The sequence below is a fragment of the Mesocricetus auratus genome, unplaced genomic scaffold (genome assembly GCF_017639785.1).
Source record: "Mesocricetus auratus isolate SY011 unplaced genomic scaffold, BCM_Maur_2.0 Super-Scaffold_4256, whole genome shotgun sequence".
In the NCBI taxonomy this organism is placed as follows: Eukaryota; Metazoa; Chordata; class Mammalia; order Rodentia; family Cricetidae; genus Mesocricetus; species Mesocricetus auratus.
This window is the reverse complement of record NW_024429182.1, coordinates 97,971,603-97,993,985: the sequence shown is the minus strand read 5'-3', so window position 1 is coordinate 97,993,985 and position 22,383 is coordinate 97,971,603. Positions and strand designations below refer to the sequence as shown.

Genomic DNA, 22,383 nt, shown 5'->3' with positions numbered 1-22,383 from the left:
ACTCTTAAGCATATAAAAAGTCCTCATAGCACAAATGCTGAGTACTTTATAGGTACACTAGAAAATCATTATTCTAAGCCAACATGAGCAGAAGTGGGACTGAGGGGATGTAATTAGCTTGGATTGGAAATTGACTCTAAGAGAGAAGGTTAAAAAACTTTTTTGATGTATGTATGTGGCAGTTAAAATTATTTTATTTTATGTGTATGGGTATTTGCTTATCCCTATATATGTAAACCTTATGCACAAAGTATCCTCAGGGGTCAGAAGAGGGCATCAGATCCTTTGAAACTAGAATTCCAGGCAGTTTGGAGCTTCCACATAGGTCTAAGAGCTGAACGTGGGTCCTCTGCAAGAGCACCAAATGCTCTAACTGCTGAGCCATCTCTCCAGCTGCAAGAGAAGGAATTAAATTAAGGCTAGAAAGATAGCTCAGCACCTGCTGCCAACTTTGATAACATGAGTCAGTCCCCAGGACCCAGTTGGTGGAAAGAGAAAACCAAGAAGTTGTCCTCTGACCTCCACCACAGGTAGACAGACAGACAGACAGAACTTGAAAGAACTTAACAAGAATTTGGCACTTTAAATGGTGTTACAATCTGATGGTTTCCAGAAAGGCAATCCAGACTGCAAAATTATCACAATTAGCTTCCTATGTCAAGTTTGTTGAAGTGTATTTGTCAAAACCTAAGGTTTTATCTTGATTTAATTACGATTGAGTTGTTCCTCTTGAGTCCTGGTAATTCAGTTTGTTGAGTTCTTCTTTAAAGCTGTCTCTAGAAGAGGCTATACTATGGAAGACTTTTAGAAAAGATGACATGTAATTGTATGAAATACAATATACACCATGGACAGATCTTTTCTGTCACTCCCTGGGATTGCAATCGTCCCCCTTCTGCCTCCCTAGCTGAGAACTGGTGGCTTAGAAGAACAGAGATCCTTCCAGCCAACCTGATAGTCTTTCTTCCTGTTGGTATTCATCAGGTTTGCTGGATGTGGGTTTGAGGTACCGGCGTAGTCCAAGAACAACAGAGGGAGTTCTTGCTGCCCGAGCTGTCTCTATCTCAGTCCAGATTATCAGAGCCTGTGGTCTGCAGGCAGCAGCCAAGTAAGTCCACCTCAGAAAAGTGCTTCTTAACCTTCCTGTGGTGCAGTCTGTCCAGCGTGATGCTCCTATGTAGATGACTGAGACCTCCTGTGGTGCCGTCTGTTCAGTGCGATGCTCCCATGTGGTTGACTATCTTGTGAAAGATTTCGATTTCACTAACCATGACTTTCTGTTAAGAAAGCATTTCAGAATATCAGGAAATCACTTGCAGACTCTTGGTACTGTTACTGCAAATTCATTTCTTTACTTTGCAACAACTTTGTGTTCTACCCTTCCTAGCCCCCTCATGCCATGGTTATGCTCTGTACCCTAAACCATGCCCTGAACTCCCTTCATGTCCTTTATAAACTTGTGATCATGTCTGTCTGTATCACCTCTTTTTCTATCTCATACCCCTTGCATCTGTCCTCAGCATAATGACTGATGATGACCTGTTAAAGCTGACTCCAACCTTCTATTAAAAGAAAGCCACAGTCCTTGAAGTTTTGTAAGGTCCTACATAGTGTGACCTCCTGTTATCTTTGTAACCTCTGCTTCCTCTGTGGCTCCAGTCACTGGTCCACTTGTTGCTTCTGAACGCATTAAGCATTATTTCCTCTACTCATGTCCCTTATCTTTCTGTTTATTCTACTTCCTTTGCATCTCCTCGAGAGAATCCCAAGTCTACTCCTCCTCTTCTTCATTCTCTCTTTTTGTCTGCCAGTCCTGCCTAACCTCTATTGGTTATTGGCTAGCCAGCATTTTTATTAAACCAATCACAGTGACATATTCACACAGTGTAAAGGAATATTCCACAGTTGGGTCTACTGCTCATTCCAATGCCAGGAAGTAAGCATCCTGGGGAAACAGAGGGCATCTTAGTTAAGAAAGCACCACTAAGGATAAATAGCATCCAGCTGGTATCACTGATCTAGGAAAGGGCTCAAAGGAGCAAGACTGCTGCCCTGGTTTCTTAGAGTTTTCTCTAGAAGGAGGGAAGACAAGACTAGACTCACAGTTGAACTTAAGCTACAGGGTCATTCATTTTAAGCAACATGGGCAGGAGTGTTAGGTTTACAGAGTGATCTTGCCTTGGTGTGTTCTTAAATAAGATTGTAGAGAAGTGTAGTTTTTGTCTCACTTTATGGTGGTAACCTTGTCTCCAGCCCTACAGGGCATTTTTATTTGTTTATTTAAATTAAAAAGCCTTATTTTACATATCAATCCCAGTTCACTCTCCCTTCCATCCTCCTATTGCCCCCACTGACCCCCTTATCCCATCCTCCTTCTGCTCCCCAGGGAGGGTGAGGCCTTCATGGGAGATCATCAAAGTCTGTCACATCATTTGGGGCAGGACCTAGGCCCTCCCCCGTGTGTCTAGGCTGAGAGAGTATCCCTCCATGGGGGAATGGGCTCCCAAAGTCCATTCATATACTAGGGATAAATACTGATCCACTACAAGAGGCCTCGTAGACTATTCAGAGCAGTTTTTAATCAGGTTACTTCCTATATTAAAACTTTTGAGTTTCCAAGTGTTAGTAGCAGTGGTCTAAGCAATTTTAACTGAGCATTTTAATTTAAAAGTTAGTTTTCAAGTTAGGGTATGCTATTATATATATGTTATCTTTAGGTACTTCTGTATTAATGTTAGATACATTATTAAATATAGAATAGAGAAACTTTAGTATATATGATAACAAGTTTTGGTATTTTTTTCAGTGTCCCAATTTTTTACCCCATGAACCTTCTCAGTGTATACTGTTTAGGACCACTCCATGAAATATCTAGGTTACTACATATCTAGGTTACTACAAAAGCACGTTGTGACACGACCAAAAGCCTAGATAGAGAAGTATTGATAAGCATGCTCCAATCTTGTGAAAGCAGTAGAGCTATTTCCTGGGCATGCAAGCTGATTTCTGATAATGTTGTGGTGTCTCCTCGTTTCTTCTTTTGTCCCCTACAGGGCTTTGGCTGAGCAGGAACCTGCTCTACAGTTTAGTGCCACCGTAGGAGTCAATGCTTCTGTCACCACTCATCTCTCATTCCTGCCCAAGGGAGAGCAGCGCCGAACCCGCCCTGTGGCCTGTTCCTTCTGCCCTGAATTCTCCCATCACATTGAGTTCCCCTGTAACCTGGTAACTCAGCACAGTAGTGGAGAAGCCTGTTTCTTGGCAGAGCTATTGGAATTTGCAGAAATTATTTTTGCAATCTATCATGAAAATACCAAGTCAGGTAAGCACTGGATGACCATCATCTTCAGAATCAAATGAAGCTCTGCCATGGGTAGCATATTCCTTTCTAGGCCATACCCTGAAAATATTAAAAAGTGGGGGCTCATAATCTTTTTTGGTTTTTTATTGCTTTTTTTTTTTGAGACAGGGTTTCTTTGGGTAATAGCCCTGGATGTCCTAGAACTCACTCTGTAGACCAGACTGGCCTCGAACTCACAGAGATCCACCTGAGTGCTGGGATTAAAGGTGTGCACCACCACTACCCAACATAATCTTTGCAACTCCTAAAGGGCATAGCACTTATAAGCATGTGAAATGTGTATGCAAGAATGTAGAAGGAAACAGCAATTGTGTTCAGATGTTAATGGCTGAATCTAAAGAATAGACATGTGCTCATTGAGTTTTGTACACCTTTCTCATATGCCTGAAAAAGGAAAGTTTGAGTAAAACAACTAAAGGACATTTAGACTCTGACAAGGACATAAGCAATATAGTCCCTGATGCATCAGTTCAGCACTGATTTGTGGGTAGGAGTATTGTAGGAGTATACTGTAGAAATGAAGTATTCTAAGTATTCTAATAGTGTACTATAAACAGGCCTCAGCCCACCAATAATTATTCATTTTTGTTTCACTCAACAGTCAGTGATATAGCCAGGATCCAGTCATGCAAAGAGTATCTGCTTGGAGTAGTAAAGGTTCCAACAAAAGACCTGCTGGTCAAGAGATCTGGTAAGAATCCTGAATAATCATGTGCTGATCCTGCCTTGATGAGGTAAACCCATCTACCTCCCATTCAAAATACACAAGGAAGCCTGCCCCTGAAGACATGCTGTGAACTCACACACATGCTCCACAGTTCTCTCAGGCATTGGAAGGCCTGTCCCAATCAGTGAGGAGGTCCATCTCACCCAACTCTAGGAAAAATGGTGGTGAAGAGAAGACAGTGGCAGTACCTCTGCATATTAGCACGTTGTAACATAGTTCCTCGGATTTATTTGAGCCCCACAGTAAACCTCCAGCAGGATACAGAGGCATTGTTTTCATTTGACTAACGAGAAGATGAGTTCAAAGAAGTTGGTTTGCCTAAGTTAGCCACACAGTTATTGAGTAGCAGAATTTGAAATGTGTTCATCATTCACACATTATTTTCACTTTGCTCTCCTGTACCACAAATGGAATAAAGATAGCTGTATAAAGGCCTGGACAAATGCACACAGCTATTTATTTGTTCAGGAACTAGACCCCAGAACACTTGGCTTGCTGTTCCATTTCCTTTCCCTTCCGCTGGCAGCACCATGATAACATTTCATTTTTCTATAGCACTTTTCTTCAAGGCACTTCCTCAACCATTGTTTCATTTAGCTACTATAACTTCAGTAAATAAGTTCAATGTGAATTTACCTATATGCCATATAGGAAAGAGAACTATGAGAAATTAATGATTTATCTAGAATAAACCACTAGTTTAGGGGTCTCAACCAAAGAAAGAACTCACCTTCCAATTCTTAGTCTTATCCTTCGTATCTAATTGTATTGTCTGTCAGTGGTCACAGAAAGACTGGCTCCCAAATCAGTGTGAGTATGTTTTCCATTCAGCATTGGGCCAGGGTAATAGGGAATCTTGAGTTATAAAGAGGATGTATATTGAAAAATCTTTTCCTTTTCTCCATAAGGGATCACAGGATGGTATCCTGTCATTTTACCAGAAGATGATGGCCTGCATCAGGACCTGGAGTTCATGCAGAAGATTGTAGGAGGCCTAGAGCTTTCCGTTTCCTTCACGCACCCTGGAGATAGAGAGCGGGTGTTGGAAGCTGCTGAGCTGTTGGGCTGGACCTTTGACAGCAGCTTGATGGATCTTGTCAAGGTAGAAGAAGAGATGCCAGCCACTGTCACCATCTCCACCCCAAGACTCTGGCTTCCTGTCCACTGTGTACTGCTCGCTGGCCACAAGAACATTCATAGGAATACATACTGCTACCTCCGCTATAAGCTGTACAGTCAAGAAGCCTTTTGGACCCCTCTCCGGAAACCCAGGGAAGCTACTAACAAAAACCAGGTCCTGATTACTTTCAAGGCATCCAAAAGAGCAGAAGTCACTCGGAACCAGTCACTGCTTTGGTACTTCAGAGAGGAGAAGTTAGAGATCCAAGTGTGGCGAGCTTATGGCAATGACAGTTTAGAGAGGCCACACCAGACTGACAGCTGGATCGGCTCAGCCTACGTAGACCTGTCCAGACTTGGGGAAAAATCAACAAGGACACTAACTGTCAGTGGTGAGTGAACACTCAGGTTTAAGTCTTTGTTTGGGCACCTTCTCTCAACATAAATTCATCAGATTTGAACATGTAATATGGTACCTAAATTATCATAAGCACCCAGTTAACTTGTATAGAATGAGGTTGACTGAATTTCAGTGACGACCTTTATCACATGTGTGATCATTGAGGGTGATGTTTTATCTACTACATTGAAAAGGATACCTGACAAAAATACTCTTTTCTCTGGACATTTCTGAGGATATTCATCTTCTCTGGTGAGTGCATCTTGAAACTGTAAAGAAAATCTACATGGTACTAAACTGGTTCATAAGGCAGAAAGGAAAAGTTACATTTTGCAAATAGAATACACTGTATACTTTTATTTCAGACATTCATTGGTGCTTTTTTGCATGTATTTGACCCTGGGAATTCAAATATGAGTAAGAATTAGTTTCTAGCCTAATTGTGTTTATATTCTAATAAAGACTACAGCTGTAAGCAATGAATGTGAAACATAAGAACTAAAAAGAAGGTATTCTCAGTGGTACGGTGGGACTGTAAGGGTTCATGGTTCCTAAGGTTTGATCTAAGGACAGAATCTCAACCTAAGTGATTTAGGATTTAAGAATAAACCAGGAAAAGGGGCGAAGAGTGGTATTTTGTGTTTTGTTTTTCTTTGAGACAGAGTCTCTCTACATAGTCCTGGCTGTCCTGGAACACACTCTGTAGACCAGCTTGACCTCAAACTCACAGAGATCCACCTGCCTCTGCCTCCAGAGTGCTGGGATTAAAGGTGTGCACCACCATGCCCAGCTAAGAAAGGTTTTCTAAAGAGAGGAAGAACAAGCGTGAAGAAACAGGCATGAAGCAGTTAGGTGTATTCCAGATACTGTAAGTAACCTGGACCAGCTGGGTCTCAGGGTACACAGCTTACAAAGCACTGTGATAAAGCCAGAATAGTGGTCAAGAGAACTAGTCTCATCAAAGCAGAAGTATTTAGTCTTTCTTCCAAGAACTGTCAAAGGTCATTACGATGGGTTCTGGATAGAGAGGTCATAGAACTTTGCATTCTAGAAAGTGAGTTTAGTGACTGTAGTGTGGCACTAATTGAAAGTAGCCAACTAAGTTCTTTTTTGTTGGTGTTTTTTGAGTCTCATATATCACATAGCCCAAGATCTCCTTAAATTCACTATGTAGTCAAGGATGACCTTGCACTCCAGGTCCTCCTGTGTGGTGTTAGGGATCAAACCCAGGATCTCTTATAAGCCTACAAGCACTCTACCTACTGAGCTCACACCAGCCCATGACTGATTCTGTACAAACATAACACTCAGTTTATCACTCCTTAAGGTTAGTTATGTCCCTGCTCTACACAGTTAAAGAAATGAGGTCATGACCCTGTTTTACTTCAGCTAGGCTTTTGCTCCTCTGATCCTTGTTTTGTTTTGTTTTGCTTTGCTCTTGCTGTTGGTATGTGGTTTTGGTTTGGGTGTTGTTTTTGTTTGCTTACTTGCTTGGTGTTTTTGAAACATGGTCTCGAGATATAACCTGTATTAGTGCAAAATTTGTGATATATCTCAGACTAGCCTTGAACTCACAATCCTTCTGCTTCAGCCTCCCAGGTACTGGGATTATAGACATAAGGCTCTAACCTTTCATTGGACAGATGGCCCAATCTAAAAAAAAAAAAAAGAAAGAAAGAAAGAAATGAGTTTGGATGTGTGTCCAAATTCTTGGGTTCTTTTTGGACCAGCAGATGTTAAGTATGGTCCAATGACGTATCTCTTCAAATGCTACATGACCTATTTTATGTAGGCCAGTTCAGGTCACTTCATAGAAACTAGAGAAAAAGTCTTTGAAGTGAGCCAGGCTCAGGCTCACTTGATCTAACTTCTAACTTCCCCTCCCCCACAGGCTTTTAACTTCACTACTGAAGAAAATAGATCTGGGACAGGGACACAGAATATAGATCAAGGGTCAGAATCCCATCACAAACACTCCCTTTTCATTAAGTTTCCAAAGAGACTATTAAACTTTTCAAATTGTCTGTGTCTGTCGTACGTCTCCATATCCCACTGGTTTAAGCTTTGTATCCACTTGAACAAAGCCTTATACATTTGATGTGTGTGTTAAATGTGTCATCCACGTCCACTCAGCCAGCCAACCTGTTTCCATACACTGCTTAAACTTCCTGAGGGTAAGGACCCACTGGGTTGCATGTGGCCGTCCTCCCTCTCATAATGACTCTCATTTTCTGCTCGAGAGAGCCATGGTAATCTACACTTTGTATCAAGAAGAAAAGAGGCTATAAAGAGGCAAAAAGTTCTGCCTTATTGCCATCTATGACAGGTAACACCTTTTCCTCAAATAGGAATGAATCTAACAAAGCATACTTTAAGACTCACAAGCAATTATTGTTGCCTTCTACTCCAAGTAAATCTCATTTTAAGATCCAGCAAGCCAATGAAGTTCAAATCCACCAGTTTTCAGAATGATCCTGACAGTTCCATTGATCCATCTGAAATTCTGGCATAGAAAGGGCTCAGCTATTAGTACCCTTTATCCTCCCTTCCTCTGCTGTTGCCTCCTGCCTGCCACAGTGGATCCTGGGGGATGTTGCCAGGTCATACTCAGATGGTAAAGAGGCTAATGTGAGCACTGGATAGCTTCCCATTGGGGAGAGGTCTAAGAGTGGAAGCCTGCATGCATGCAGAAGAGAAGACGGCTGCTCTTGTCTTTGCCCAGTGCCCTTGGTGTGAGTCTCTCCCATAGCAGTGCTGCCTGCCTACAAAGCCTTTGGTTCTGACTTTAAGTCAGAAATGTCACCACTAATATTATTGGATATAACTGAACATAGTAGAGGCAAGGACATACACCCACTTCAGATTCTTTCTGAAAATTGATGTGTTGAGACCTGTGGTCCTATCACAGGAAAGAGGCCTATAAGCAGCCTCCGAGAGGTCTTTTCTCTTACCCAGGCTTATTTTCCTCCATTCTCTTGCAGGTGTGTATCCTCTGTTTGGAAGAAATGCTTCCGATCTCTCTGGAGCTGCCTTGCGAGTTCATGTGGTTCTTAACCCTCTCTCCCCACACACTGAGCCCACTCGTCAGCTGGACTCCATGGACTGCAGCAGCCACAGTGAATCTGAGCAGCTCCCCAGGACAAACGACGAGCTCCAGCTGTCTCCACCCCGTGTCCTCCACAAGTCTCCGGCCTCCACCCAGGTGGGCTGCAACAGCACTGCAGCTGAAGCGTGCCCTGCCCAGGAGGGGCCTTCCGAGCTGGATGGGACTTTTGCAGTCAGTATCCTGGTAGAGAGAGCCATGCACTTGAGTTTGAAAGGTACGCTCTACAAACTTACCCAAAAGCAGGTGTCGGACTCCTTGGGGTACTCTCTGTCTTCACAGAGCTTTCAGATTATTTCAGGACCTACCAGGATGGTTAGTCATCTTCGTCGATATTATATTCCCAAGCCTATAGGTTGAAGTAACATGAGAGCCTTTCTGAGGTGAAAGCCAACTTTGCCGAGTGTATTAATGCTGCAGATTGTAATTCCTGCTCAGGTGTCAACCTCAGTGTTTCTTCCTTATCCAACATCCAGTGTCCATGTCAAATAAATAGTTCTCTCTTTAAAATTTCTCACAAATCTCTTCCTCCTCCTCCATTCTGCCTACTTAGGGCCTCAGTATGCACCCAGGGCTAGGGGTTCTTAGCACTAGGTATGCAGGTTCCCAGGAGATTCATAAGGAAAACATGGAGTTGGTGACATAGATAGAAAACAATTCAGTCATAGGAGGCTGAGGCAGGAGGGTTGCTTGATTCCAGGAGTTCAGAGCCAACCTGGTCAACATAGCAAGGCCCTGTCCAAAAAGAAGAGAAAGTCAACTTCAATAACCTTAGTATTTGTGCACTTATATTACATAGGACCAGTGAGACAGCTGGGGAACAAAGGTGAAGGACTTTGAAGCAATGGGAGCTACAACTGGGGAATAGATATTACTGGGTCATCTGTGTGTCTGTCTCCTCAGATCAAGAACCAAATCTGACTCAGGTTGTGCATATTTGACACAGAAATGTCAATTAATGCTACATTCTTAGAGCCAAACTCTTTTATTTTTAAACTTTTATTTATGTATTTAATTCTGTGTGTCCATGCATGTGTGCACATGTGTAGGTCAGAGGACTTTGGCTGCTGCTCTGTGGTATGTTCCAGGCTAGCAGGCCCATGAACTTCTCAGCTATTCTCTCTGGCTCCCATCTCACTGGAGAAGTGCAGAGTTATATGGCATACCACTGGCTTTAAATGAGTACCTGCGGTAAAGCTCGGGTCATCAGGCTTGTGTAGCTGTGCCTGCACAGCCATCTCTCCATCTCTGGACTAAATATTTTTAACATACAAAACGGGCCTTTGTACGATTTCCACTGGTTCATATTAGGAGAGTAAGCTTTCTCTAAACTAAATAGAGTGAATTGGAACTATTATGATGGGAAGCCCTGGAGGAATCAGCCAAACTTGCTAACTCACCAGAAGGGTGATAAGTCACCCACTTGGCTTCCCTACTCCCGGCTTGCCTTATTTGTGACACAGGAAGAGTCACTTATCATATTGATTTTTCAGAGGTGTCATTAGCATGAATTTAGTGTATAAGGAAACAGTTTATAAAGTGTCATTCAAATATGAGTTAATCTCACTGAAACAACTCTGTCTTTGATACACAAAATACTTTTCCTTCTTATGTAATCAAAATTCTAGAAATGGAGTGAAGAAGTTAAGTGCTGTGAAGCTGGTTGTCCTCGGACCTCAGCTGCAATCAGTGTGTGTGTGTCAACCCTGTTAGGGGCATAATGAGTTTCTTCTGAACTGCCTTGAAAAGTGTTTTAATAGGCTGGCAGTCCTTTAGTCCCAGGACTCGGGAGGCTATGAATTCAAGATCAGCTTGATCTACTGAGTGAGTTCCAGAATAGCTAAGGCTACGTGGAGAGACCCTGTCTCAAAAGGGGGGGGGTAATTTCAGAACCTGACCCTTTTCAGAAATGTAAACAAGTCCAGTTGAGTCTCACTCATAAGGGGAGAATGAGGGAACCGGATAAACCTGCACTGCCCAACCTATTTGGCTAAATGCTCCAGAACTGTTTCCTCCAAACTCAAAACAGTAGACCTCTACAAAAGTAAAACTCAGAATGGCTCTGGGGGGCATTGGCATGAGAAAAAAAGTGCAAGATTTGTGTACATCTAGAATTAAAATTTATTATGGGAAGTGACTTGAGAGCATGTGTCCAGGCCGGGTGGTGGTGGCTCACGCCTTTAATCCCAGCACTCGGGAGGCAGAGGCAGGCGGATCTCTGTGAGTTCGAGGCCTGGCTAGACCGATAGCCTCCAAAACAATACAGAGAAACCCTGTCTTGTAAAAACCAAAAAAAAAAAGCATGTGTCCAGAAGAGAACTGAGGGAGCCAGTGTGAAATGGCAGTAGTAGAAAGGTCGGTGGTGAGCCAGCTTTGGTGGCGTAGCCCTAACTACAATACTAAGGAAGCTGAGGCAAGAGGACTGTGGATTTGAGAGCGAATGAAATCATGTTAGATAGAAAGAGTAGCTCAAGCAAAAACCAAAGGCAAGAGAGATCTAGACACAGCCCTGACTACACATATGAGGCCCCTTCCAACACTGTTTGATACCTGAAGCCCAGCTTCTTGACCTGTGGGTCACAGCTCCTATGGGTTGCATAATTGAGTGTGGGAATCAGAGCATTTGACAGCAATGAAAGGTTTCTGATCATACAGAGACCAGAAATTAATTTAAAATTAAGCACTAACAAATGTGTGTTATTTTTGGTAGCTTATAATACTTGATTTTATGGTGCCCTTGGTTCTGAACTCACACTATATATCCAGTCACTACTCAAGGCCAACAGCTGATTTTAGACTAACATACATTATAAGTTACAGTGCATACAAAGTTTTCTGCTTTTTTTACTTTGAGGTAGGGTCTCACGTTATAGCCCTGGCTCTCTTGTCTCTGAGTGCTGAGATTTAAAGGCATAAGCAGCATGTATCAAATTAGTTTATCTCTGGATTGTAGCAGAATGTTTTTTTTCTTAATTGCTGAATTGAGTTTCATAAATAAATAAAGGAAGATCTTTCAGTGAGTTTTAGCTTGGTATTAGGACAGAATTTCCAACATTTTTCTGAAATGGTCCTCAGCATGTTTCTGCTGTTTTGTACTGTGTGTCTGTGCAGAGTGACATTCTTAGCACTGACTATTACAAATCAAATAAACTGCATCCTGCAATATCAGTATTCAACCAAGATTTAATCCTTTATGTAAAAATAAATAAGCATGTCCATCTCACTAACATATAGATTGTTTTCATCTTTTGTGAAGAGTAAATTTATGTGTATTTTAAAGAATTATTTTTAAATGAAAATTTTTTATAATTTTCTCTGACTAATTATTGATTTCTTTGCCTCTTTTAAATTTGCATGTCTGCCCACCCAAGTCACATACAAATTTCTCAGATAAACAATGGTCCTAAATAGATAGTTTAAGAAGCCCTGCCCTAAAATGCAATCACCCCACTGTATTTCCTTTCAGGGAGCCCCTTGACAGAGCGGAAAGTACCCATCCCCAGTTGTTGCGTGTCCTTTGCAACGGCCACTGAGCCATCTCCTGTATATACCCACGTTGTTGAAAACACTGACTCACCCATCTGGAACTTTCAGCAGCAATCAAGGTGTGTATTTTCTGATGTTTATCACCTATTTAGAATCAGCTTTTTGTTCCAAGAGCCAAACTTAGAGCCAGAAATACAAAAGACAGAATAATGTGAGTCTTTATGCAGCTACTTAGTCCTAGTGTTTATAAATTCATGGCTACCAGTGGTTAAAAGGCTTATTGCAGTGTTGTTGATTTTTTAAAAAACTTATGGCAAGTGCGTGGAGGGCATAGGACAAATTGTGGGAGTTGGTTCCCTCTTTCCCTCATGGGTACCGGGGACAACTTGAGTTGTCAGGTTTGGTGGCAAGTGCTTTTACCTGCTTACCTTGTTTCAGTGTTTGTTTGTTTATGATTTATTTTATGTGTTTGAATATTTTGCCTGCATGCATATATGTGTACCATGTCAGAAGAAGGTGTTGGCTCTCTTGGAACAGGGGTTACAGATGGTTGTGAGCTACCATGTTGTGCAGGGAGTTGAACTAAGGTCATCTGTAAGAACAACCAGTGTTCTTAACCACTGAGCCAGTCTTCCCAGCCCCTTATTTCAGTGTTTTTAGCTCTGATTATTGCTCAAAAATAGCCAGTGAGATACAAAAGATATGCCTTGCTCTGGAATGAAGTAAAATTCTCTCTACCATTAAATTGTGTCATCCTAGGAAGAAGTATAAAAATGAAAGGCTGTGTTCAAGTTTGTCAGTGATGTAAAAGAAGATGGATGCTGGTAGAAAGATAGCTCAGGAAAAAAGGATTGTTTGGGCCACTGTGGAAGTCAGAGTGTGCCGCATAAATAAAACCCCCCCATTAACATTAGAAGAATGCACACATAAGTTATGTAGATGAAGAAGCCAAGGATGGGGACAGTATTCTAGGTAGAAAATTAATCTCAGTAAAGGAAGAGACCTTTAGTACAATGAAAAGAACCTGGTCTTTGGAACCAGAGAAACTTTGCATCCAACCACATCCCTGCCACATACTAGTTGTGTGAATTAAGTTGCCTAATATCTCCAAACATCTGATTCCTCGTCTTCGGGTGGATATAGTTTTATAGATAACTGTAAAATCCAAATTAGATTAGTTCTTCTGAAGATTGCTTAACCAGTTTTAATAACATAGACATAAAGCCCCTAAGGTTGATATAATCATCATATAAAATACATATATGAATACTGCCTTTTAAAATATGAGGTTGCCAGTCCTGGTAGTACACACCTTTAATCCCAGCACTGAGGACGCACAGGCAGGTGGAGCTCTGTGCATTTGAGGTTAGCCTGGTCTACATGGCAAGTTTTAGGCTAGCCAGGGATACATAGTTAAGACTAAAACATATACAAATGCATGCACACATGGTGGGGAGGGGGTGATTTTCCACTGAATGGAAAATTTTTCTCCTTTCCACATCATTTGAAGATGGGAAGTCATCATTTATATTCAGGTTTATTAAACAAGCTTTTTCAAGTATTATAAATGTTTACCTTTTATCTGCTTCAAGGTTTATATTATGACCAAATTTCCCATCCAGTTATCTATCAAATCATCTCACACCCACTGAATAAATACCACTCTGGAGTCTAAGGCATCAATTTCTTCTTGAAAATTTTTCTTTGCTTCTTCTGATATTCCTTGGGTTTCTTTTTGAGAATGTCTTAAGAAAACATCTCTAATCTGATAAAGTATCTTCCTCAAATCTAAGTTTCATACTGTAGAAGGTTCTTGTAGTTAACTCATGGTAACTGATAGTTTTTCCTAACAGGTTATCAAAAGAGCTGCTTCTGGACCCACATCAAACCCTGGTCTTTAAAGTGTGGCATAAAGGAGGTATGAGTGTTATTCTGTGACTTCTTTTCCAGATGAGCAAAGCCATGGTACTGATGACCCTGAGGACACAGGTGTCTGGTAGAGGAGATGCATACAGAAGGCTCCATTATTCTCTTGTGGAATTTAAATACTTAGGAGTCATATTTTTTGGACTATCTGCTTATTGTAGGAATCCAATTACATTTGAGCCTTTCCGATTGTAGCTGTCTTTAACTATGCTGTACAGGACACATAAAAGAGGTTTCCCTCTGGCCCCAGTCTTTCAGCCTCAGAGCCACTGACTCTAGTCATCTGAACCAGCTTCTTGTAGTCTCCAATCTCAGCAGGAGGAGGAGGACATGGCCAGCCATGTTACCCAGCTCTTCTCTTCTCTTCCCCCACAGATGAGGAGAGGGTAGTCGGTTTTGCCTCGGTGGACCTCTCCCCACTACTGTCTGGCTTTCAGTTTATCTGTGGCTGGTACAATATTACAGACTTCAGTGGAGAGTGCCAAGGGCAGATAAAAGTTGCTATTTCCCCTTTGGAGAGTCTTCTACATCTAAAAGAAGAAAGACAAACAAGACGAGGGACCGCAGCTCCAGGATCACTGGTAGGTTTCCTTATTCACACCTAGTCACAGGTTCTACTGTAAGAAGATCCTTTATACGTTTTGCTCCTTCCAGCTTAAAGCCCACAGGGAATCAAGAATAATAATAATATTGTAGCCCAAAAGAGGAGATGATTGGGGATGTCCTTCTATATGTTGTGAATATGTGTTTCTCTTATTGGTTGATGAATAGAGCTGTTTCAGCCAGTGGACAGGCAGGATTTAGCCAGGCAGGAAATTAAACAGGGATAGAGAAAGGTAGTAGGCGGAGTCAAAGACGTGCCATGTAGCTACCAGGAAAGTAGGATAGGATGCCTGGGTATTCTCCAGTAAGATAAGACCATATAGATTTACATAGATTAATAGTTATGGGTTAATAATTAAGAGAGTGCTAGCCAGTAAGAAGCCTAAGCCATTGGCCAAACAGTTTGTAATTAATATAAGCCTCTTTGTGTTTATTTAAGACTAAATGGCCTCGGGACTGGGCAGGACAGAAACTTCCATCCACATGTAAATATAAAATCATGCCCTACCTAGTACCTGAAAGAGTAAGAATGTAAATAAGAGAAAAGCAACTAGAAGGCAGTCTGAGGGCATAGTCTTTAAAATAAGAATAATACTACATATGTCATATGGTGATTATTAAGTTTAAATGAGGCAGTGTATATTACTTATGACATGTTCATCACAGAGAGAGTAAACTGTACCAAGCAAAATTTCAAATTTATTAAGGCATTGTTCCAAAGGGGTTGGTGGTAACCAGTGCACCATTTTTCTCATTGCTGCTGCAGATACCATTGTTCAGCTCCTTTTCAATCCCTGCCTCTTCTATGTGTGACACATTCCCTGGGCCCATTGCAAGGCACATCCAAGACCAACTTGCCCACACTTCTCCAAAGGAGGTAGATTTCTCTTCTCTTGCAAGGTAATTGTTAATGGGAAGAGATGAAGTCAAATGATGCGTGGGAATTGTCTTGTCCTTCCTCTCCTTTATTAAGGAAGAAACACTTGGTTCAAGGGCCAGGGCTGTAGCTCGGTTAGTAGAGTCCTTGCCCAGCATGTGCATAGCCTTGGAGTTCAATCCTTAGCATCACATAAAACACCTGTGATCCCAGCACTTGGGATGTAGAAGCAGGAGGATCAGAATATCAAAGCCACCCTCTCCTACGTTGTGGGTTTGAAGGCAACCTAGGCTACATGAGACCCTGTTTAAAAAAATAAAATTTAAAAACTCCAAAACCATACAACATGATTGGCTCATTCTGTTCACTAAGCTAGCCATGAATAGTATGTATGAGTTTCTGGGCTAGAGAATGCCCTATCCTGTTAGAGAACAGGACCAAAAGTAAGATTGTATCTTGTACCTCAATCCCACTTAGGCCTTAGTGTCCTCCACCAGAGGTTTTCCCCACATCATTCTCATGGCTTCAGCAAACAGACAAAGAATATTCTCTCACAGGGCACATGCTTTTAATCTCAGCACACAGGAGTCAGAGGCCAGCCTGGTCTACATAAAGGGTCTCAGGCAGACTAGGGCTGCATAGTGAGACTCTGTCTCAAAGGGAAGAAACTTCTCTGATGCAACTGTCCCTGCAGCGGCTGTTCTGAGACAACACACACTCCCACACGGCTTCCCCTCTGTGGTCTGTTTAGTGTTTTGCACTTTTCCCTTGGTGATCACGTGAAGATAATTCTCTGTCTAGAAGAAACTATCCTTCAATTCCTATGCTCATGTTCTAGACTCCAAGTGTTGCTTTCACTGACTATAGCCAGTCAGTGAAACATGGTTGAGGGGCTTGTTTCTAAGTGACCACTATTTAGTAACTTTAAAGCTAAGAATTTGCTTTTTATCCACGTAAAAATGTACCAGTTAGGGGGCTGGAGAAGGGGCTCAGAGGTTAAGAGCACTGACTACTCTTCCAAAGGTCCTGAGTTCAATTCACCACATGGTGGCTCACAACCATCTATAATGAGATCTGGTGCCCTCTTCTGGCCTGCAAACATATATGCAGGCAGAATACTGTATGCATAATAAGTAAATAAGTCTTTAAACAAAAAATGCACTGGTTAAATCAGAAAGGCCATACTGGTGTGTCCTTATTCTAATCCATTCCAGGATGGGCTCCATTCCCTCCCTAACCACCTCAAGCTGTTTCTGAGCCTGCCTCCCTCCAAAGAAAGGGTAATGAAGTCCTATGCCAGCGTTCTTCTGGACTAGCTATATATTATCTGGTGCTAATTACTTTGGTTCTTTTTGAAATTTTATTTATGTATATGGGTGTTTTGCCTGCTTGTATGTCTATGTATCACATGGGTACTTATGCTCTTAGAGTCTGGAAGAGGGTATTGGTACCATACCCTGGGACTAGAGTCACCACATGGGTGCTGCGAGTTGAGCCTGTATCCACTGGAACTGGCCCTTAACTACTGAGCCATTTCTCCAGCCCATACTTTGGTTCTTTGAGCCTTAGCTTTCTTATTTACTCAATAAAAAATATATTGCCTCAAGGATTGCTATAAAGAGGAAAAGAGAATAGAAAAAAACTCATTTTAATACACTTTATGTATGTTATCTGATTGTTTTCACACCAATCTTAAACAAGAAGTTTAGTCCCTAATAATACATGGCAAATGCCTGAAGCCGCATTTTCTAAATGTGTTTGTCTGTTTTCTGTAAGTGGAAACTAAACAGCTCAGACAGCCATCAACAACTAGGTGAACAGATTGCCAAATTGTGGTATATTCATAAAATAGAATGTAACACAAAAAAGAAATATGTTATTAAAATAAAAACTGAATCTCAAAATAGTTACGCTAGGTAATAAAAGTTAGAACAAAAGAGTACATTGTAAAAATGCCATTTATATAAAATTCTAGAAATGCATAGTAATCTTTAGTGGCAGAGAGCAAATTAGCAGTTGCATAGCAGTATGGTGGGATGGGTAAGAAGGCAAGAAGAAGGAATTTCAAATAAAAAGACACTGTGGAGGAGATGGTTCTGTTATCTTGTAATGACTTTCCTGATTTAAGGCATATGTCAAAACTCATCAAATTGTATATTTTAAATGTTAAACTACATCACAGTAAAACAGTAGTGCTTAAACGTCCCCACTTAGGAACTCTTTTGAACTGCTGAAGTGATGACCCAGGCCAGGCAGGGTGCTCACACCGTCTCAGCACTTAAAAGGCAGAGGCAAGCAAATCTCTGTTAGTTCATACACAGTGAGTTCAAGCCAGCTGAGCCTACACAGTGAAGCTGTCACAAATAATAATTTGATGAGGCCACAGAGTTTGTTTAAATGGTTTATATCTTAACAATTTATCATGTTATACATTTAAATTGAAAAAAGTTTAAACATACAAAAATCATATTTCTGTACACCAGCAATGAGGAATCAAAAATAAAATTGAAAAAAATTACAATTGCAATAATATCAGACAGAATAAATATTAATGAACACAGACATTTTCTGAAAGCTATCAGTATATTGTTGAAAGATGGTAAAGATCTAAGTAAATGGGATGATATCCCATGTTCATGGATTCATTAATCTAACATTTTTAAGATGTACTTCCAAAATTCTTCTATAGGTTCAACATAATACATAAAATCCCTGTTGGCTTCTTTCTAGAAATGAGTAAGTTCATTATAAAATTCATATGGAAATTTAAGAAGTGCAGAATAGACAAAACAATCTTTTAAAAAGAACCAAGTTCCCAATTCTACAAAGTTACAGTTAACAGCACAGGCTAGAAATTCAGATCAATGAAATAAAATTAATAATCCAAAGGTTTTATGTCATCTGAATTTTAGCAAGACAGTTCAGTGAGGAAAGAGCAGACTTCTGAACAGTGCTGCAGCAGTTGGATACCCCAGCACGGGCCAGGAAAGCCCCTCTAGTATCATACACAAAACAGCTCCAAATGGGAGTTAACACAGTAGCAAAACAGGAAACTCTTCAAAGAAAATGTAATCAGAATAACTTTTTGTAAATTATTGATTCCCTAAATATGACAACAAAAGCACAAGCAACAAAAGAAAAACTGATTTATCCAAAGTAAGAACTTAAAACTGTAAATGGTAGCACCAAGAAAGTAAAGGGGGTGTGGAAAGGTGGCTCAGCAGTTAAGAGCAGTTACTGAGGGCACAAGTTCAGTTCCCAGCACCCACATCTTGGAGCTCATGGCCACTTGTAAGTACCAAGTACAAGGAATCCAGGAATCCAACACCCTCTTCTGGCCTCCACAGGCACCGCACACACGACATTCTCTTCATTCTCTCTCTCTCTCTCTCTCTCTCTCTCTCTCTCTCTCTCTCTCTCTCTCTCTCTCTCTGTCTGTCTGTCTCTCTGTCTGTCTCTCTGTCTCTCTCTCACACACACACACTAAAAATAGTCTAATAGGGATTTGGCAGTAATATGAAGCAAATGTCTCATCTGATATGCTTCTGTATTAGAAGCATTTGTCTGGATTTGATTCCCCAACACTGCAAAGGGACACAGTTTTAAAACAGATAAAGTGGCTTCATAGACAGTTCTCCAAAGAAAATAGGCAAGTGGCCACTGAGCAGATGAAAAGATACAAATCAAACCAAAATGAGATGGAACTCATACCCACTGCAGTAACTGTTAAAAAAAAAAACAAAAGACTACAAGTGTTAGAGAAGAATGTAGTAGAGACACTGTAAAGTTGTCTAACTGCTTTGCAAAACAGTTTGGCAGTTCCTTCAAAGTTTAAAAATAGGGGCTGGAGAGATGAGTCAGCAATAAAGTGTTGCTCTTCCAGAGGACCTGAGATCAGTTCCCACATTCACAGCAGGCAGCTCACAGCCGCCTTTAACTCCAGCCCCAAGGATCAGGCACACTCTGTACTCAAGCATGCATGTGCACACACACAAATAAACAAATAAATAATACTTTTTAAAAATCCTGAATACAAATGGAAATTTTAATTTAAAAAAAATACTGACACCAGGCGGTGGTGGCGCACGCCTTTAATCCCAGCACTCGGGAGGCAGAGGCAGGCGGATCTCTGTGAGTTCGAGGCCAGGCTGGACCGATAGCCTCCGAAACAATACAGAGAAACCCTGTCTCGTAAAAACAAAACAAAAACAAAAAAAACTGACAAATTTGTATTATATCTCAATAGATATCATATCTTATGACATAAGAAAGACTTGTATATGATCCCATTTGTATGAATAGACAAATGATAATAACAGAAGAAAAATGAGTAGTTACCTCAGCTTCAGGGTTTCAGGAAAAAATGAAAATGATTGCTAATGGATGTGGAATTTATTTTTGGGAGGTGATAAGATATTCTAAAACTGATTTTTGAAAAGTAGATAACTGAATACACTAAAAATCACTAGACTGTGTATTTTAATTGGATTAACTGAATACTGTATGAACTACATCTCAGGCTGCCTTACTAAAAGAGAAGGAAGGTTGTTGTGGTCACATTCTTGAATCCCATGAAATTAAAAGATTTGTTCTGCTGTTTAAAAGAGGCAGAGCTAGAAAGGGATGGTAATGGTGAATAGACTAATCCCTGATGAACCCTTGTAGTGATTGTCATCATAATAATGGCTCTGTGTATGTTGTTGCTTTTATTTCAGATCTGTATTTTAGAGAAATCACTCAGGTTCTAATGTGGAGAATAGAAGGAAGTGGAGTGGGTAAGACCAAAAGCAAGTTTATTTAGGAAACATTTGTGATCCAAGCAAGAGCTAAGCAAGCCAGAAATGGTTACAGTGGTGGGGACAGGTCTACAGTGTCATTTCAAAAAAAACAAAAAACAAAAAGACTCAATTGTCAAACTAGGAGTTCTCTGCTTGTTCAGGAATTTACTTGACTCCCCATTCCCCACAGAAATGACACCATAAGAAGCCAGGCAGCACGCCATGAAGAGCATGTGCAGAACATCCGGCGATTTCACGAATCCCTGCAGCATGGGGAGGCGGTCTTGGCAAGTGACGAGAAATGGGCCACAGTGCCTTTGTCCTCCCACACCTCCATTCTGACTTCTCTCAGGTGAGGGCTGCCAGGAGAAGCAGCACAGGGAGCCGTTGTGTGTGGAGCACAGGTGCATCGTGGAGTGTGACATTTCCATTAATTGTCCCTTCTCTGGAAGGTTCTGTGGAGTGATCTCATACACATTAGTGTTGAGTTGGACCTGGGAGCCTTGTAGACTTTCTCACAGATGAATCTGTCAGTTAGAGCCCTGTATTCCTTCAAAAGACTTAGTAAATCCAGGAACTTTACCTTTTTCACCAGAAAATACTGACAGCCACTCTCAGATCTGAAAAGCTTCACATCTTTACAACTTACAAGCCCCATCCTGTCCATGGCATTTATCTTCACAGCCACATCCTTATTCTAGTTATCTATCCTGTCCACACTTCCCTGCGAGTGTGTTGGTCTAGATAGCAAAGAATCACTGTGAGAATTGAAGCAGACTGTATCAGCAAGATCGGCCCAGTGGGAATGAAGTGAGAGATCTGGTACAGTGGAAAGGACTTGATTTCACAGTTAAGTAGGTTTGACCTCTAGCCCTGCCTGCCTCAGTACAGGAGCGAGCCATGACCAGATAACTATAATGCAGGATGGTGAGGGCTGTGGTTTCCTGTCCAAGAACAAACAAGGGACTGAGTAATCCAGAAAGGTAGATGTGGAAAGAGTTAAAACAGCGCATGTGGTCTTTGAAAGAAGAGGCCAATAAATGTGCGTGCTAGTGCAAGTTGCAGGGCAATTCTTTAGGAGTTAGCTCATGGGGGCCTTGGCCCATGTGTGACCTGTAGAGCAAGAACTGATAGACCTGTGTCATTGGTGAGAAGGTGTGGTATGGTGCCTGCAAGTGTGTGTGCCCTGATTCTGTGCCAGAACCGCTGATACTGAGGGAGCCACTGGGGTTGCAGATTTCCTAATGCTCTACCGAGTGTACTCTTGCCTGCATTTTCCTACTGCAGGCAGGCATTTATCTGTTCAATGTAAACATCTAAATGACTTGGTGACACCTCCACCATTTGGTAGACCAAATTCTCTAGTCATAGAACCATGATGAGTTTGTGTCTCCTTTCACTTGGGTTTGACTCAGTCTGGGTTATGGGAATCCCCACCTCCCCACCCCTCCCACCCTCCATCCCCACCCCCGGCATATTCAGGGCAGCAGACATGCTTCCTAGACTCTCTGGTCCCAGATACTCATGGCCTAAATAGAGAAAATCAATGAAATATCAAACAATGAGAAAATGACAAGACATAACAAAGGCCATGCAAGCTGAGAGTGGAGGAATCTAGGAGACAGGAGACCCAGTGATTTCAGATGGTAGATTTCAGAAAGTCATGAGCAGCAACCTTAAAAGATGAGTGAAGAGACAAAGCAGACAGCAGCTTGATCTCAGGTTTCATAGTTTGAAGAAGTGTGGGAAGAAATGGACCAGTGGGACAGAACCCATCTAGTGTCTTAGAGAAAAGCCTAAGACTTGGTGTCCCAGAATCTGAAAAGCTACATACTACTTCTTACCCTAGATGAATCACCTACATCCTCTGAACCTGAAACTATTGATTTGGTTGGCTGAGAATTACCAAAGTAGTATATTTGAAAGCATAAACTCCTATGCTAGTGAGGGTGATGGGATTCTTCATTGGAGAGGGATGAGAATGAAAACAGGATTAGTTTTGG

At 41.4% G+C, this 22,383-nt stretch overlaps 1 protein-coding gene across 2 annotated transcripts in view; it reads left to right on the top strand.

Annotated features, from left to right (window-relative positions):
• Window positions 1-22,383, top strand: part of C2cd3 (C2 domain containing 3 centriole elongation regulator) — a 99,984-nt gene that overhangs the window by 57,821 nt on the left and 19,780 nt on the right. For both annotated transcript variants that reach the window (XM_040758050.1, XM_040758053.1), the window contains exons 20-29: window positions 985-1,108; window positions 3,054-3,322; window positions 3,963-4,052; window positions 4,997-5,599; window positions 8,589-8,927; window positions 12,177-12,315; window positions 14,050-14,114; window positions 14,498-14,703; window positions 15,492-15,625; window positions 20,571-20,732. In XM_040758050.1, the coding sequence (XP_040613984.1) occupies window positions 985-1,108; window positions 3,054-3,322; window positions 3,963-4,052; window positions 4,997-5,599; window positions 8,589-8,927; window positions 12,177-12,315; window positions 14,050-14,114; window positions 14,498-14,703; window positions 15,492-15,625; window positions 20,571-20,732 (2,131 nt within the window). The remainder of the gene's footprint in view (window positions 1-984; window positions 1,109-3,053; window positions 3,323-3,962; window positions 4,053-4,996; window positions 5,600-8,588; window positions 8,928-12,176; window positions 12,316-14,049; window positions 14,115-14,497; window positions 14,704-15,491; window positions 15,626-20,570; window positions 20,733-22,383) is intronic.